At 41.8% G+C, this 15,542-nt stretch overlaps 1 protein-coding gene across 2 annotated transcripts; it reads right to left on the bottom strand.

Annotated features, from left to right (window-relative positions):
- Positions 1 to 31: 31 nt before the first annotated feature.
- On the bottom strand, positions 32 to 14,308 carry atp2a1 (ATPase sarcoplasmic/endoplasmic reticulum Ca2+ transporting 1). Of its 2 annotated transcripts, XM_086065361.1 has the most exons (26): positions 14,192 to 14,308; positions 13,954 to 14,090; positions 12,452 to 12,469; positions 11,310 to 11,392; positions 9,849 to 9,953; positions 7,733 to 7,871; positions 7,260 to 7,340; positions 7,101 to 7,186; positions 6,711 to 6,866; positions 6,458 to 6,599; positions 5,944 to 6,110; positions 5,761 to 5,849; positions 5,574 to 5,676; positions 5,364 to 5,495; positions 5,173 to 5,292; positions 4,828 to 5,046; positions 4,374 to 4,485; positions 4,068 to 4,291; positions 3,733 to 3,953; positions 3,277 to 3,479; positions 2,813 to 2,898; positions 2,566 to 2,699; positions 2,209 to 2,326; positions 1,770 to 1,887; positions 1,401 to 1,443; positions 32 to 309 (listed from the first exon to the last, which is right to left on the bottom strand). In XM_086065361.1, the coding sequence occupies exons 2-25, from the start codon at positions 14,069 to 14,071 to the stop codon at positions 1,439 to 1,441; spliced, it is 2,979 nt and encodes a 992-aa protein (XP_085921487.1). In that variant the 5' UTR covers positions 14,072 to 14,090; positions 14,192 to 14,308; the 3' UTR covers positions 32 to 309; positions 1,401 to 1,438. The 2 variants fall into 2 exon arrangements, with proteins under 2 accessions (XP_085921487.1, XP_085921415.1); XM_086065289.1 differs by lacking the exon at positions 1,401 to 1,443.
- Between the last annotated feature and the right edge of the window lie 1,234 nt (positions 14,309 to 15,542).

The raw sequence follows: 15,542 nt of genomic DNA, 5'->3' as shown, positions 1-15,542 counted from the left end.
CTACACAAAAACTAAACACAGCTATCCAACATTCTTTAAATATCTTTATTCTTTAAGAATAGAACACTGTATAATTATAATAATTAACTCCGACCTATTATAATTTCAGAACATACACAGAAAAAAATATATTTTGCAGCTTGGTGTATTTTCAGATGGCTTATGCATATTCTGTTTGATCAGATCCGTCAAGTGACTGTTGCCGTGCGCTCACTGTCTCTCTCCTTTGGTGGGAGCGCTCAGCCTCTTTTGTCCGCTCTTTCTCGCGCTGTCAGCTCAACGTTGGTGCACTTTGTCTTTAGACTTTGGCTGCATCAGCAAACAAAAGATCATCAGTTGAAAATAATGACAAATGGAGATGTAGTCACTTTTGCATGCGCACGTTCTTGTCAAAATCAGTAGTTTGTGATTGTCATGCGAGAACATTTACATTAGTCTTGTTTGTGAGTAATGTAAAAAAAAAAGGGCTGGACATTAGCACAGTTTTCTAGATCAATTACCGTATGTGGGTTTTTTTTAACCTTCATTTTCAAAAACATGTAAAAAAAAATCTCAATGTTCTGAGTTCCTGTTTGAGGGTCTTATAGTAGGGTGTGTAGACTTTAAGTCCATTGTACTTGACACTGAATAAGCACAATGTTGACCAGTTTCAGCCTAGTACTGTGGTGTTGTCCATTTGACCTCAATCGTTTCAACACATTGATTAATCAACAGTCAGTTGCACTCGGTTGGCGACTTTCTTAACGATGAATTTATCAACTAATCAATTATTATGCCCATCTCTAATAAACAAGATGCTATTGTCATTGTAAGGGCTTTCTGAAGCTGCACTCAGGCCTCAATGCTGTAGTGAATCCTCACATGCAGATTTTCAGCATATCCGTACATCAACTTAGATGAAAAGTTATGATCCTCATTAATTGATATTGATGTAGAATTTCATAGACACACAACAAAACCCTTCAGTCAAAAGAGAGGTCAAGATGACAAATATTTGTTATCTAAGTGCCACAAATGTTTTAGTAGCACAGTTAATGTGTTATACTGGTGGTTAATCCTTTAACAGAGCTGACAAACGGTTTTCACAATAGCAGTAGACGACAACATTGTTAAATTGTTAATTTTTTTTATACTTTGGTTGGCTTAATACAATTTGGCTTCTTATCTAATTACGCAGTCGATGCAGCAAGCATCAATTAAACTCATTTTTATTTCAAGCAATAACCTACAATGATGTTTCAATATTGCAATAAAAGTGCCAGCTGTACTGTACTATGCAGAAAGCATAGCAGAAATACCGACTTCAACTCTTAACACTTTAACACTAACATGAAACTTCATGTTAGACTTTCAAGACATGCATAATGCTAAAAATGCTAAAACCTCGAGGTGAGCAATACCTTGTCTTGTTACAGGGATTTGGAGGAGGGGGGCTGGTTTAGACTGGATTGTAAGAGGGCAACAGTTAAAAAGCATCCAAATGGAAGAAAATTAGATTTCATTATATGTGGACGTGTTGAAAAAGTAATGGGAAAGAGGTTAAGGGTTTTTTAATACATTAACATTAATTGAGAGGTGATTATTTTTCTGCATTGTGTTTAAATTATTTACAAATAAGGAAAAAGAAAATGTAAACAATTGTCACCGGCATTCACCAAATGTTATTAAAAACAAATTACTACTGTGCAATACCTATATATTCCCTCTCTTGTGGAAAATGTATAAAATAGTGTAATTAAAAAGTAAATATAAATAATTAATAAACCTACCCTCCAGATATGTGCGAGCCACAAACTTGAGGATCTCATCAATTAGTATGACTGGGAGGGAAAGCTTCAATACCACAATCCACTGGTCCACAGTCAAGTGAGTGAGCTTGAAGATCATCTGCAGAAGGCAGAAACAGCTTTTTCAATACCCTTTTGTAAACCAGAATCATTAATGGTGGTGGTTATTCACACAAAACTATATATTCAAATGTTCACAATAATGTACACTGATTGTATTCTATGCTGGAGTACCATCATGATCTCCGCAGCTGTCTGATGGCAAGTCAAGCTAAATTGTGCTTCACTTAATAATTTGACCATCATCATCCTCTCGGACTATTTACGTGATGCAAGTGAGGGCACGGAGGTGGGAGGTGAATTGTGTCCCTATTAAGAGTAGATCGATGAGAACGGCAGTAGGACAGAAGGTCAGACTCACGGGCAGGGGGTCCACATAGATAATCATGAAGTGAAGGGACATTGAGAGGGTCATGGCAGCAACCAACCAGATGTTGCTCCAAGGGGGCATGCGCATCAGGGACTGGTTCTCAGACAAGCTAGGGGCAGAAAGAGGTTGGATTTGAGGTTAAAAAATCCAGAATTAATTTATGCCCATTTTTAAAATGTTTTGCCAATGGATGCCAAAGCATTTGCTTTTATAATAGACTGGACTTTGGTTGAACACAAAAATAGTGAATAGTGAGGTTTTTTTACCTAATAAAGGATTTGTTCCCAAAAATGTTTAACTCACAAATATGTGAGAGAACCTGTAAAGTCAATGTTTCATTAGTCCCACCTATTTAGAGCGTTGCACATCTCAATAGTGACCAGCACGGACAGAGCCATGGTCATTGGCGGCGACGCCTCAAACACATGACAGTGGATCCCAGCAAAATCCTCATTGTCGTCACTGCACTGCATGAAGTGTGACTAAAGACAACGAAAACAACAATTCATAATCTTTATTTGGTCAATCCCTAGATGTCCGTCCCAAAGATTTGGTAGAACTGAAATGAAATGCTCCCCTGTCATCAAATACTAACCAGTTGATGGAAGGAGACAAATGGGCCATCCTCACAATACAGAAACCACCAGGCAGCTGCGGCAACAGTTGCAGCACCAACATAACCTGAAAAACATTTGAGGTGTTGAAGTCCATGTGGCGAGCAAACTCCTTTGGGACACTTGGACATAGTCACTAGTTTGGCAAACAAACCCACAACCTACAGGTTGAGAGACAACCAGTCTACCACCTAAGCCATGACGCCCCGAGCTAGTCATGTTGTGAGATTTTGGATTTTGAATCAAGCCCTTCACTTGAGATTGACATTTCAATTTGAGCTGAGCTCATTATTAGAACCAAGTTGACTTTAAAGGTCAATTCAGTACCCCAAACAAGTGGAGGATGCCTAACGGGAAATACTGTGGTCATCTATAAATAGATTTCATGTGCTACTAATCACAGAAATGCATTCGTCCAAAGGAAGTAAGTGGAGCTATTTTGTACCTCCAATGGCCAGATATCTGAAGAATAGCCAGCCAGAGATCAGGGGCTCTTTGGGCGATCGAGGGGCTTTGCCCATGATGTCCAGGTCTGGAGGGTTGAAGCCCAAAGCAGTAGCAGGAAGCCCGTCAGTCACAAGGTTGACCCAGAGCAACTGAACTGGGATCAGAGCCTCAGGCAGACCCAAGGCTGCAGTCAGAAAGATACTGAAGAAATATGGGAAAGAGTTAAATTTGAGCATTCTCTGCCTGGTCAAAGTGTGAATACTGGTTAGATTCTGCTAAACTACTTCATTCTAAGGCAGCTTAGCCTTAACTCAAGATGAGGAAGAATTTGAGTTTCTGTTATCTTACTACTACTTTGCTGTTGATTTTAAACTCACGATCCTGGAGTGTTTTCCAGTCAACCCTGTAATCTCCTAAACAAAGTGCTTATGGATGACCATCATCAAGTACTTACCAGACAACCTCGCCTACATTGGAAGAAATGAGGTAGCGGATGAATTGCTTCATGTTGTTGTAAATAGCTCTGCCCTCCTCAACAGCAGATACGATGGAAGAAAAGTTGTCATCAGCCAGGACCATCTCAGAGGCTGACTTGGCAACTGCAGTGCCAGAGCCCATGGCAATGCCAATCTCCGCCTTCTTCAAGGCAGGGGCATCGTTCACTCCATCACCGGTCTGCGTTATTTATGGAAGGAGCATAGATCGAGAGAATCTTAGTGGGAAATAGCCTCCATAGACAAAACGGGATGCTTATTCCATCTCAAGTTCAGGGAATGTTCATCTCCTCACCATGGCAGTGATCTCATCAAAGCCTTGGAGGATCTCAACAATTTTCGATTTGTGGGACGGTTCCACCCTGGCAAAGCAACAAGCCTTACGGACTGCGTTCTTCTGGTCATAAGAAGACAGGTCATCAAACTCACGACCGGTGTAGGCCCTGTCGGTGACGTCCTCATCCTCAGAGAAGATGCCAATTCGGCGACAGATTGCCACTGCCGTGCCCTTGTTGTCACCTGTAGTGACAAAAGCAGAATCATAGACCGTTTTTTTTTTCTTCCAGTGTTTTGGTCAAGGGCGAGCCTGTGGACCACTGACCGGTGATCATAATGACACGAATGCCAGCAGCTCTGCACAGCTCGATGGAGCTCATGACTTCCTTACGCGGAGGATCAAGCATTCCAACACAGCCCACAAACGTCAATTCAGTCTGATGACAAAAAGAACGTTTTAATGATTCTTGAGGTGCTTACTTTTAATATCGATCAACTTGAGTAGCTGGTCACTTATTGGGGTCCATTAAAATTGCGTTCTTTACAATATGAAGTACTCGTCGTATAGGGCAATTTATTGAAGATTACGTTTTGAATATTTCCACGGCCAAAGATCTAGATTTCAAAGACAAGCAGCCCAGACACAAGTTGTAACTCTAGTATGTTCCAAAGATGTTAAAGCGTGGAATCAAGGGTACCAAAGCAGTTCCTTCGAGGATTTAAATCTCGAGTCATGCCAATCGCATCCCTAAACAATCACAGCAGGGAAAGTCACTCACCTCATACTGTGCAAACCTGGTGGAGTCCTCCAGGTTCATCTCCTCCTTCCTTAGTGGAGAGTCGCAGGTGGCCAGTGCCAAACAGCGGAGGGTGTCTCGCCCTGTGCCCCACTCCTTGATTACTGCCATGATGTGATCTTTGACCGGCCCAGTCAAGGGAAGGCGAGTGGTGCCCACGCGAACGTAAGAACAACGCTCAATCACACCCTCAGGGGCACCCTGGGAGGACATTTAGAATGCAAATGTTATTTGCTTCTTCACTTGAGATGAGACATCTGACTTGCAAAGCTTCTATTCCAAGCAGCTTTTTCAGAATAAGAGCTGTATCAATGTTATGTCACTTACTTTGACAAACATCTTGTTTCCAGCTTTTCCAGACTTTGCTGGAGAACAGTAGACTGACATTGACTTCCTGTCTCTGGAGAACTCCAGTGTGAACTCCTTCTTCATAAGCTGCTTAATCACCTGTCAGAGAAACGTAGAAAATGAAAGATCAATCGGATTCACTGCAGACTGAGGGATATTTGTGGACTTACACTGCAGCAAGCATTGGCGCGTTCCACCTTGGACAGGCTACGCACTTCCGTGTTGAACACGTTCATCTTCTCCACCAGACAGCTGAGAGCTGTTTCAGTGGCCTCACCCACTTTCTCATAGATTCCCTTTGACTGCAAAGGAGAACGTTGATTTTAGGTTATTTGATTTGCAAACTTTTCTGCCGTTTTGGTCTCTACTACTCTACCGACCTCGTTGTAGTCAAGCGAGGAATCGTTGCAAAGAGCGCAAATGGTGGCCAGCTCAACCAGTCCATCAAATTGGCCACATTTGACACTCATGCCCCTCCTTGTCCTAAAGAGATCGCACAAATTTAGTTTTGCACTGTTCAGGAAATGCTCATCATTTTATACAGTATGTTTACATGCATACACTTACACTTCTCCCTCAGGGGTGTACTTTGAACCAGAGATGTCAAATTGGCCGAAAGTGACATTGTCATCGTCGGCTTTATCAATAATGAACATCTGTGAGGGAACAGTTTTTGCTTCAACTCTAGAAATGAATATTCCTCTCCTAGAAGCTTTATACTGTATGAAAATGAGACACGTTTGAACCTACCTTAGTCACACACATCTGATTGGTGGTGAGGGTACCGGTTTTGTCAGAGCAGATGACTGAGGTGCACCCCAGGGTCTCCACAGAAGGTAGGCTTCTGACGATGGCATTCTTCTTGGCCATGCGGCGCGTTCCCAAAGCCAGACAGGTGGTGATGACGGCAGGCAGACCTGGGATAGTTAGAAGCACATATTGGAACACAGTACATGGGTATTGTAATAATAATAATAAAGCCACAGGTTCTGTCTCCTGGATAGATAGAATACAATTCACAACACCCAGTTTGTGCTTGTGTTTTTCTTAATGTTGGACTTCAAACACAATTAAGTAGTGAGCAAACCAACACATCATACCTTAACCTTGTATAGTACTGTGTTACATCACTCACATCATGTAAAAGTGGGGGCCACATTTAGTATTTAATAGGATACCAGTTTAGGTATCGTATGTACACGCTGCTCGAGTTGAAATTTAGATATGATAATCTTCATAGGCAAATAGAATTCCTGGGGTTTACCTTCAGGGATGGCAGCCACAGCTAAAGCCACAGCAATCTTGAAATAGTAGATAGCACCACGGAACCATGAGCCACCATGGACTGGGTCATTAAAATGGCCAATGTTGATCATCCACACAGCCACACAGATGAGGGAGATGACCTGGAGAAGGCGAAGGAAAGTAAGACAGATCAGCCATTGTCATTTTTAAACATTGATTGGCCACAGGACTAATGGCCAGGATTGTTTTCATGTCTTGTTCGGGGCTCCCACCTTGGAGAGCTGCTCCCCAAACTCATCGAGTTTCTGCTGTAGAGGGGTCTTCTCTTGCTCAGTGGCAGCCATCTGGTCACGGATCTTCCCGATCTCAGTGGTGACGCCAGTCGCCACAGCGATGCCAGTGGCTTTTCCAGAAGCAATGTTGGTGCCCTAAGTGTAGGGTTTTAAGCCATTTAAATTACTTTTTTTTTTTTTTACAGTAGACATTTTGACACAATGAAGACAAGCCGAATAATATAGACGATGGATGAATGGATAGGGATGTTTCAATTTATTATTCTTCCTTTTGATTGGCTTGGTCCATAATGAAGATGATATTAAGTATCTGTTCTCTTTCCAGAGATTATTCTGAAACATGAGGGGTAGTGTGAAATAGACACTCACAGAGAACAGCATGTTCTTCTTGTCCTGGTTGACAGCTCGGGGGTCTGGGACGGCATCAGTGTGCTTGATCACACTGACTGACTCACCTGGGAGACACGGGTGACCAGAATATCAGTATAAAACCTCTTTGTAAAACGTGTCATATGTAGAACCACCCACCAGTGAGAATGGACTGGTCCACACGCAGAGTGGTGGATTTGATGGAGATAATCCTGATGTCTGCTGGTACTTTGTCACCAACTGCAAATACATGGAAATGCGCAAAACCTCCATGTTAATAAAAACTTGTGATAGTGGTTCATTTCAGAAAGTACTGTATGGGTTGATCGGGTATGCTGATGGCATGTAGCACTGTAGATTAGATGAATTAGGTCAGGGATAGGGAAGCCTGGTTTTGAGAGCCACTGTCCTGCCTGTTTTCCATGTCTCCCTTCTCCAACACAGCTGACTCAGCAAGCTCTGTAGAAGCCTGATAACGATCTTGTTCATGAATCAGGTGTGTTGGTGGAGAGAAACATGGAAAACAGGCAGGACAGTGGCTCTTGAGGACCAGGGTTCCCTACCACTGAATTAGGTTGTGTAAAGGAAGGAAGATTATGAAATAATACAGCAGGTTATGATGCGGAACTTACCAGAGACCTCTACCACGTCACCAGGAACAATCTCCCTGGCCTTAATTCTCTGCACACTCTTCCTGTCTGCCCGGTAAACCTTACCCATCTCAGGTTCATATTCCTTCAGAGCCTCAATGGCGCTCTCTGCATTGCGCTCCTATGGAAAAAAAAATATATATACCAACATCATTATAGTAACATACTGAATATACATTACTCAGAAAAATTTAGGGATATTGGGATTTCAGGTGAAATTTCAGGATTAACCTTAAGTACACTATCCCTCAGAATCATTGTTTATCATTATTTTTTCAATGACTTGATCACCTTTTACCTGATCGCACCATATGTGCCCTGGTAAACAATATACAGTATGTATCTTTGTGGTCCCAAGCACAACACCCCAAAACACCCTCAACAGTGCCCTCTGGAGAGTAAGTAAAAACAAACAAACAGATGGATCGGAGACACGAAACCTCACAGGAGTTAGCTTAGTGCGAGCTAGCTGCTACGACAAACGTGGCATCGATAGATTAGAAAGTGTGAAAAAAACCACCTTGGGTTCTGCCAGTGGCAGTGTACGGCGAGGGATCCTGGAGGTTAAAGTAAGTTATTTTAAACAAAAAATGAAAACTATTCTGTAGGTCAGGGGTGTCAAACTCATATTAGCTCAGGGGCCACATGGAGGAAAAATATATTACCAATGGGCCGGACCGGTCAAATCCTGGTATATAACTTAAAAACAATTGCCGTCAGTTTTCAGTTATACATAGATTTTCACTATTTGCAGGCCAGCCCTGAATAGCGCGGTTCAACTATAAAGATATGGCTCCAAAAAATAACACAAATGTAAATGGACGCAAGCACCACTTCGCCAATATGAGTTCCGGGCATGTTATATCTACCTATTGCATATATATTGTTCCCAGAATGCATTGTGTTATTGGTTTAAGTTAAATTATACGTTAATCCATGTCATATGTGTTTGTTACCAGTAGCATGTTTGCCTTATTCTATGTAGGTGTATGTTTTTATTTTTTATTTTTTTCAACAAACCGTAACTTTAGCTTGTGTGTGAAATAATGACATCCAGGTCAATTCCACGTACAAGTTGCATTGCTCATCTGAGGTTTGCTTGTGAAAGTACAAGTTTATCTGTTTTGATTTTGGCCGTCTGAGTAATTGGGCTGACAATCTTTTTTTTGTTTTGAAACCGGCTCACAGACCGTATGTTTGACACCCCTGCTGTAGGTTGACGTGGCTGTGTTAGCGGGTTGGCCGCATATGTACACTCAGGATATGTGTGAAAAAAATGACGCTTGGTAAAGCACTTTGGTGCAATCCATTTAGAAACTCATTCGAATGGATTCGGACTTCAGTGGTTCAATGATAAATGAGTATGTGAATGTGTATATGGTGTACGATACGAGTCCAGGTACTTTTTCACAAACGGCCAGATAAGTTTGGGTTTTCTTTCTCCCTCAATAACATTCTCATGTCGAAACTGCATTTTGTGTTTACTTGGGTTGACTTTGTGAAATATAAAAATTGGCTTGATGATCAGAAACGTTTGAGGTGAATATGCCCAAGAACAAGAAATCGTTTTTCACAACACTGTACATCAATACTAAACAGGAGTTGACACCCCGCTCCTCTCATTGTCTCGAAGTGTAAAGCCCTCTCCCTCTCCATTCTCATGTGTGAATCCTTGTGCATAGTTTCCAAATGATGCCCTCCACTCCTCCGTCAAACAAACATGGGATGGTAACGTGATCATTCTTCTGTAGGTATTTTTACATGTGTAGTATGGAGTCTTCAAGGCAGATCAGACGTAAGTCTTCCCGCCTGTGCACCTCCACAAGCTTGGCTTAACCCCCCCCAACCGCTTTGCTGATTTCATGCCGCTCATTCTGGCTTGACATGAACTTTAAGCTCTCGCCGCGGCTCTGGAAGGAGCACGCCGCAGAGGACAAAAGGACTGCGACCTGAACATGCTGCTCTTATAATTTATTATGTGCGACTGGTTCTAAGAATACGAGTCTATTTAGGTGAGTGTAAAAGACGGCCTTCGGGGGGCAGGTATGTGTCCTTGAGACTGCGATTGTTCCTGCGCGTGTTTGTGTGAGGCGCTGACCTGCCACACGCCAACGACGGCATTGGCAATGAGGATGAGGAGGATGACAAAAGGCTCGACGAAGGCTGTGACAGTTTCCTCACCTTCCTCGAACCAAGCCAGTACCTGAGAGAGAGAGAGAGAGAGAGAGAGAGAGAGAGAGAGAGAGAGAGAGAGAGAGAGAGAGAGAGAGAGAGAAACTCAACACACACTGAATTTCCACTACCGAACATTGTAGTCAAACCAGCAAATCCGACAAAGTGCGATATGTAAGATTATATTTGCTTTGTAAATAATTTAGCGATGAATTTGAAAAATTCCTCATTAATTTGCCGCTTCTGTCCGTGACAGCTCCGTGCTACAACGCATGGGTCTGTTTTGGAATACTGTCATGTTGACATTGACACCGATTAGTCGCAGGCCAGTGGAGCAAAGTCCTAGCCATAAAAAAGGTTCTCCCACGTCTCTTTGGAAGAATCAAGCTAGTCATTTTGTTGTATCGTATTGCTCTTTCCAAAAGTTCATCTTCGCCTTGTTTGTCTAAGGACAAAAGATCTCCAGAAAATTCCAAGCCTGTCAGCACATGGACATTCCTGTGTGTATGAATAGGGGAGCCGTGTATTCCCAGTATTTACTGTTCTCTCTTTTAGAAACCATACATGACTCCGAATCTATTGCTCCCGTTTGTCATCGTAACAAACAATGGTGTTGTGCAACCCAATCCCCACCTCCCTTCGGGTCTCAATCTCCTGCTGCCGCAAGCTACCCCTCGTTCCTTCCATCTCTGACCTTTGTCTAAGGATACAGTTTCTCTTCCTGGCTTGAGAATTTCTTAAAATAAAGCTCCGGTCATGCGTATGTACACACACTCAGCCCGCCTTTCTCTTTCTCACACGCATGCATACACACCGGCACCATCGGGCCTTCTAAGGCCATCGTGACAGCTGTGTAGGCAGGCCGGAGGGCAGAGATGGGAGATTAAGACAATGTGTGCGCCCTCCCTCCGCTAAACTGTTTTGGAGAGCACAACAGAGGCGGGAGGAGGGCTTCTTCGGCTACATAGGAGTGAGGGCACAAGTTGTAATGTCATCGAATAGCTCTGAGCTACAGGCAGGTTGACCAAGGTTAGACGTGTTTACGGCTAATTTCTGAACCATGTTGAGGCTAATGAGTTATTGATTATTGGACAATTGGTTACATTTTAAGTTTTTAAATGGCATGATCAAAAGTATTTCCTTCAAACGGTGTAGGAAAGACAAGCAAAAATATACTTTTGATTTTTTTTGTCTTCCTTCAAGTGGTCATCCATATTTAAAAGAAGATGAAAAAATACTTATGATCATGGCATCAGTGAACATAATCTGCAACCCTTTGGAAATGTCCAATAGCACTTTAGTTGTCATACAGTTACAATATACAATTTAAATAATAATATACTTTTAGGTAGTTACGCAAACCAAAAAGGAAAGTCATCAAACTCACAAAAGAGATGCAGGCGGCCAGCAGTAAGATCCTGACCAACAAGTCTTCAAACTGTTCCATTACCAAATCCCAGATACTCTTACCTGGAAGAAATACATATAATCATGTCCTGCACTTGCAGAATTCGTTAAATTGCACGTGCATATTCGGGGTTGAATCGACAAATCGACCAGTCAAAAAGTTTAATTTATTACTCTGCGGCAACAGAGTAATAAATAAATCACTTGTTTTTGGTATGTTGTCTTCTAAACTATAACACTTCAACACAGTCGTCCTACGTCTGTGTTGGTCCAACTGTAAGAAATGAAGATAGTTGTTGATGAGATTAGCGGTTAGCCTTGCTAGCTTTGGCTAACACCGCCGGTTTTAAAATGCCACGGGACCGGTGGCGAGGACTGAGGGCAGCGGCGTGAAATGGCTTCCCATTTCCTCTGTTCCTCCTCCTCTGTACCTCTGTTGTCAGGATGATATTTCTCAATATTGCATGGACAACAACTATATGCTAATGAGTACTTTATTTATCATAAAAAAGATCATAATAGTAATAATAATTCAAAATATCACACTTTGTGGTAACGCACTTGTTTCACATTCTTTGAGCTTGCCTAGTTGCTACCAAGTCTCATTTGACAACACGTTATGCTAATGATACTGGAGATAAGATTAGCCCCCCCCCCCCCCCCCCAGCTTATTGAAGAGAAACATGCCACTAATTACAACAACTACTGTACATTGAGCATAATGGCGAGTTGTATTTGTTTCTGTTGAAATTCGTTTCTACTAAAAAAAAGCTTGTGGCCAGCTTCATTGTGCTGGAAAAATGTCAATGACACTACTGAGTAATTGACTTGGACTTGACTTTTGTCTCATTATAGTCGACTACAAAAATCATTTGTCTTTCAACCCTGAAACCATATTAGAAACACCAACAAACAGTTAACTGATCTGTTAGTTAATACAGTATGCAAAATGAGAACTTAAAACAATGAGCTGGATTGTTTTTGATCATGCAATGTGATGGATTTTCAAGCATCTGCACGGAGCAAGCAGCTGCAATCAGGTGTAAAATGAGCGCGTGTCAGCGTGCAGCGTAAGCGTACGGCACCGATGGTTCAAGCGGGATGACAGAAGGCCGGACTCACCCTCCTCCGCTGGCAGCTCTGTGGGTGAGGAATGAGAGATTTGAGAGATTATCAGACCCGCGTTATTACTTGACACATTTCCTGCAGCTGTTTGTCATTTCTGCTGTACTTAATGGCACCGGACTTCACTCAAGATTAATTTTCAAGAAATAGGCAAATAATCAAGACAGGGTCAAATAATAGATTTACTGTACTGTGGCAATTTGATGATGACTACATTGACACAAAATCTCTGGTGCCTTGAAATACGGTTTGGATTTGTGACTACACCTGCAAGTAATACTCCTCTATTGATATTAATGTAAATGCTATTCATCTATTCAAAACCTTATTCCTGTTTTTGGGGTTCAATGGACCCCAGGCAGTTTCGTTTTTACATATCTTTCTTTTTATACTTTATGTAATCCTCACCCAATCTATTGGTAACACACGGAACACTTCAAATTTAATTTCGGACAGTGGTTTCTCAGTTAAATATAGAAAACCTTTTGGGGTCCAATGGACCCCATTTTTCAAAATTGATTTTAAGCACTCGGGGTCCATTGGACCCCAAGAAATGTGTAACATAGGTTCTTTCTAATGGCAGGAAACAAAAACAAAAATAGTCATGTGTTTCTTAAATCAGAAAAATACCAATAGCTAATATTGAATTTAATGTTAGTAATGAAATAATAAAATTGAAGATTGCAATCGCAATACTAAGGTGGGTGGGGGTGGGGGAATCTAATATTTTTGGAGTGCAAATTAAAAAAAAAAATACATCAGTAATGTCTGCACAATATAGATGTCTCAGCTCGTCTCAACTCCTCACAGAGGAAAAAGAATATATGATTGTGAGTACTGTTATATATTCAAATGTCAGTTGCTTAAGGGGTTCTGTATGCATTTCACATTATGTGTTAGCATTAGCATTATTCTAGCAGACTAAAGGCTAATCTATGCATTTGTTTTAAATACACATCATGTAATTCTCGTTTTTATGTTTCTCTTTGCCAAAGTTCTACCTATGATGGAAGTGAGTTGAGTTCAGTGCTACCATGAAGTGCTTGTATCTCAAGTTTGTGCTCACAAGTCAAAGTAAACCAAAAAATTAAATAACCACATGATTGTTCATGTCTCAAGGCACCACTGTATGGTGTCTTTAATAAATGACCTTTTGTGACCTTAACCACCCTCGTGTTCCATCTTGCTGTGGGCCAAGATGCTTGACCACCACTACAAAGCCATTTTATCCTCGAGCATTTATTTAAGAAGCGAACTGACGCTGACATGTTTTTTTTTGCTCATATTACGGTCTGCAACTATGTACAGTATAATAGTAAGACTGTTAGTTAAGAACTGTTGAAATTGTCCATTATTGTCAATTGTCTACCAGCGCATTTATTTTTCTTCCTGAATATAATAATCCGGATTACTTTCGTTCTTGCTACATTTTAATGCTCCAATCTTGTGATTATCCATCCATCCATCCATCCATCCGTCCGTCCGTCCGACTCCCTCACCATTGTAGCCATACTTGTCCAGGTTCTTCTTGAACTGCTCAGGCGACAGGCCTTTGTCCTCGGTGACGCCAAAGTAGGCCAGAACCTCCTCTGACTCTTTCATGTGTGCGTTCTCCATCCCGGCTGAAGCGGAGAGGCTTCGGGACACAAGGACACGTTAAGAGCGCACACACTTTTCGCCATACTCACATCAGCTCATCTGATGCGGCAAGTGCAAAGTTTCATGAAATTCACCCACCACTTTCTTCAAGAGTGGTGTTTGGGAGCAAAAAAAGTCGACCCCCGCACTCTCTCACGCTCTCTTTGGGATGTAGCTCTCCTCCAAGGGCCCCCGACTGACAAAGTGCAACTTGGCAAACTACTCTCAAAAGTTTTATACGTGTGAAAAAGTTCTCCCCATTGGTGCCTGCTCACCATGCGCTCGCCACTCATTGGCTGAGCGTGCCGCAGGTGGGAGGGGGTAGAGGGCAACAACTGCAGAGGGGGTTTCGCTGGGCCAGCATGCTGGAAATAAGATGTGTAAAAGAGAGACAAGCAGGAGGGGTGACACTTTGTGAATGAGAGCTAGGGGACACTGATGGACACGTGGGATGACTTTGTGTATGCGCGTGCACGTGTTCACACTCATTCACTCATTTTGGGATTAAAACAAATACTTCATATCATGTCAATGTCTCTTTATTTGATATCCTAAAATAGATTTAGAAATGATTTTCCCAGCCCCGTGATGGATCAGTCAAGCCCCCTGGGAGAGAAAAAAATCCTGGAGCCGTCCCTGTCAGTTTGCACTTCTCTATACTTTTGTCGTCCTGGCCCATGTCGTGTGTCCCCGTCTCCTCCCCATGACCCGGGGGTGTCGTCTGGCGTGAGCTCAATCTTCCTTTGGGATCAGGTTGCTGCGGCTCTTTCTAAGAAGCACTATTGTGCTCATAAAAGATGGTGATAATCCTGCATGCATATACATATAACTACTTACGAGACATAAAAAGAGGAGGTGCTGTAATTTGACCTGTTGTTGATGTTAGATGTTTCCATTAAAGGAGGCTTTCTGCACATTTTTCATCCTAAAAATACACAATCGGGATTTGCAAATGGGTCACTGATGGGTCAGTTTGTCCAATGATGCCCATTTTATGAACTATCATGTGGTGCAACTGCAAACACAAAGAAATGACCAATTTGTGACGTTTATTTTGAAATACTGGAGTTTGTATCAACAAGAACCCAAGAGAGCAGCTATCAGTTTTGTACTGTCTCACTATGTAAAAAAATAAAATAAAATTACCCTTTTCGCACCTGGTAATGGTCATATTTGGATATCATGTGATATGACCAAAAGAAAATGAATATTAATTTTGTCCAACAAATATATTTTATTTTCTGTGTAATATTACTTGTGTGACTAGCTCGCTTGTTTTGTTTAGGTAGATAATTGCCACCAACCATCATCTGGTGCGACTGTTGTAGAAAGCTTTCCATGATAGATTTATGTCCTAAATGATCATTATCCTAAATAGTAAATCATAATACATATTTGATTTGTTTTTATAATAAATTAACTGTGCCAGATCTGGAAAAATCCTTGTCCG

This window comes from Leptonotus elevatus, chromosome 1, assembly GCF_054856555.1.
Source record: "Leptonotus elevatus isolate MCC_2025b chromosome 1, RoL_Lele_1.0, whole genome shotgun sequence".
Lineage (NCBI taxonomy): Eukaryota > Metazoa > Chordata > Actinopteri > Syngnathiformes > Syngnathidae > Leptonotus > Leptonotus elevatus.
Note: the sequence above shows the minus strand (reverse complement) of the source record. Positions and strands in the feature narration are given on the sequence as shown.